The following is a 1,041-nucleotide window of genomic DNA, read 5'->3' as shown; positions in this document are numbered from 1 at the left end:
TGGCCTTAATTGAGGATTTTAAGTGGACCAAATGAAGCAAAAGAACTGCTTTTGCTAACTCTAGAGGGTTTCCTTCTGCAACTAAAAATGTAATTAAATGAAACAAGTTTAAAAATCGTATCAAGCCGGGCATGGTGGTGCACGCCTTTAATCCCAGCACTCAGGAGGCAGAGGCAGGTGGATCTCTGTGAGTTCGAGGCTAGCCTGGTCTGCATAGTGAGTTCCAGGCCCGCTGGGACTACAGGGAGACCCTGTATCAAAAAGACCAAAAAAAATCATATTAATAAGTGGTGGTGGAGATGTTTTATTTAATGCTGCAATTCTAATCCAGAATTAATTAGCTTCTAAAACAAAATACTTAAATTTGGGCATGGTGGTACATGCCTGTACCTAGCAATTGGAAAGTGGTGATAGGAGGATCAGAAGTTCAAGACCAGTCTCAGCTACATGGTGAGTTCAAGGCTAGCCAGAGCCATATGAGATCCTGCCTCAAAAAACTAAAAGCAATATAAAAATACATGGGAACCTGAGAACTCAGCTGCATCTTGATAGAATAAATACGGACTAGATAGGTATCTGTAACTTATAAGTTTCTGTAGAAAGTCTACCCCTGCTTTGAACAGATGACAGCAGAGTTCCTGTATGAGCATACCAGGTAAACTTAGAGAGAGGCAGGTTGGTGTTTGCTTTCTCCTGCTCGAAGCAGGCTCTTTATAGTTGACTTCAATTGATCTGCAAAAACATGTCTATCTCCCCATTAGTACTGACACAGAGACAAGATGAACTAAGAAACAGCAACTTTAGATGGTCTGAAACAGCATTAAGTCATTTCTCCTACACCATAGCAATGGTACAGAACATTCACGTGTCGCTTCATGGGGTCCACAATGAAGTATGAGAAAGTCTGCTCGTGTTCCTTAGGTGAAGGGTAGCACAGGCCAGCAGAGTCCTGGAAAAGATTGGCCTGAAATTTAGTATTAACAATATTTTAGTCTTTGACTATTAAACATTTTCTACCCAAATGTCATGAAACATAGCCAG

At 41.0% G+C, this 1,041-nt stretch overlaps 1 protein-coding gene across 1 annotated transcript in view; it reads right to left on the bottom strand.

Moving 5' to 3' along the window:
* Positions 1-286: 286 nt before the first annotated feature.
* Positions 287-1,041, bottom strand: part of Cfap300 (cilia and flagella associated protein 300) — a 37,070-nt gene continuing 36,315 nt past the window's right edge. Inside the window, exon 7 of the mRNA XM_029553843.1 lies at positions 287-949. Within this exon, the coding sequence (XP_029409703.1) occupies positions 821-949 (129 nt within the window). The 3' untranslated portion in view covers positions 287-820. The remainder of the gene's footprint in view (positions 950-1,041) is intronic.

Source organism: Nannospalax galili, unplaced genomic scaffold (genome assembly GCF_000622305.1).
Source record: "Nannospalax galili isolate Female #2095 unplaced genomic scaffold, S.galili_v1.0 scaffold824, whole genome shotgun sequence".
Lineage (NCBI taxonomy): Eukaryota > Metazoa > Chordata > Mammalia > Rodentia > Spalacidae > Nannospalax > Nannospalax galili.
Note: the sequence above shows the minus strand (reverse complement) of the source record. Positions and strands in the feature narration are given on the sequence as shown.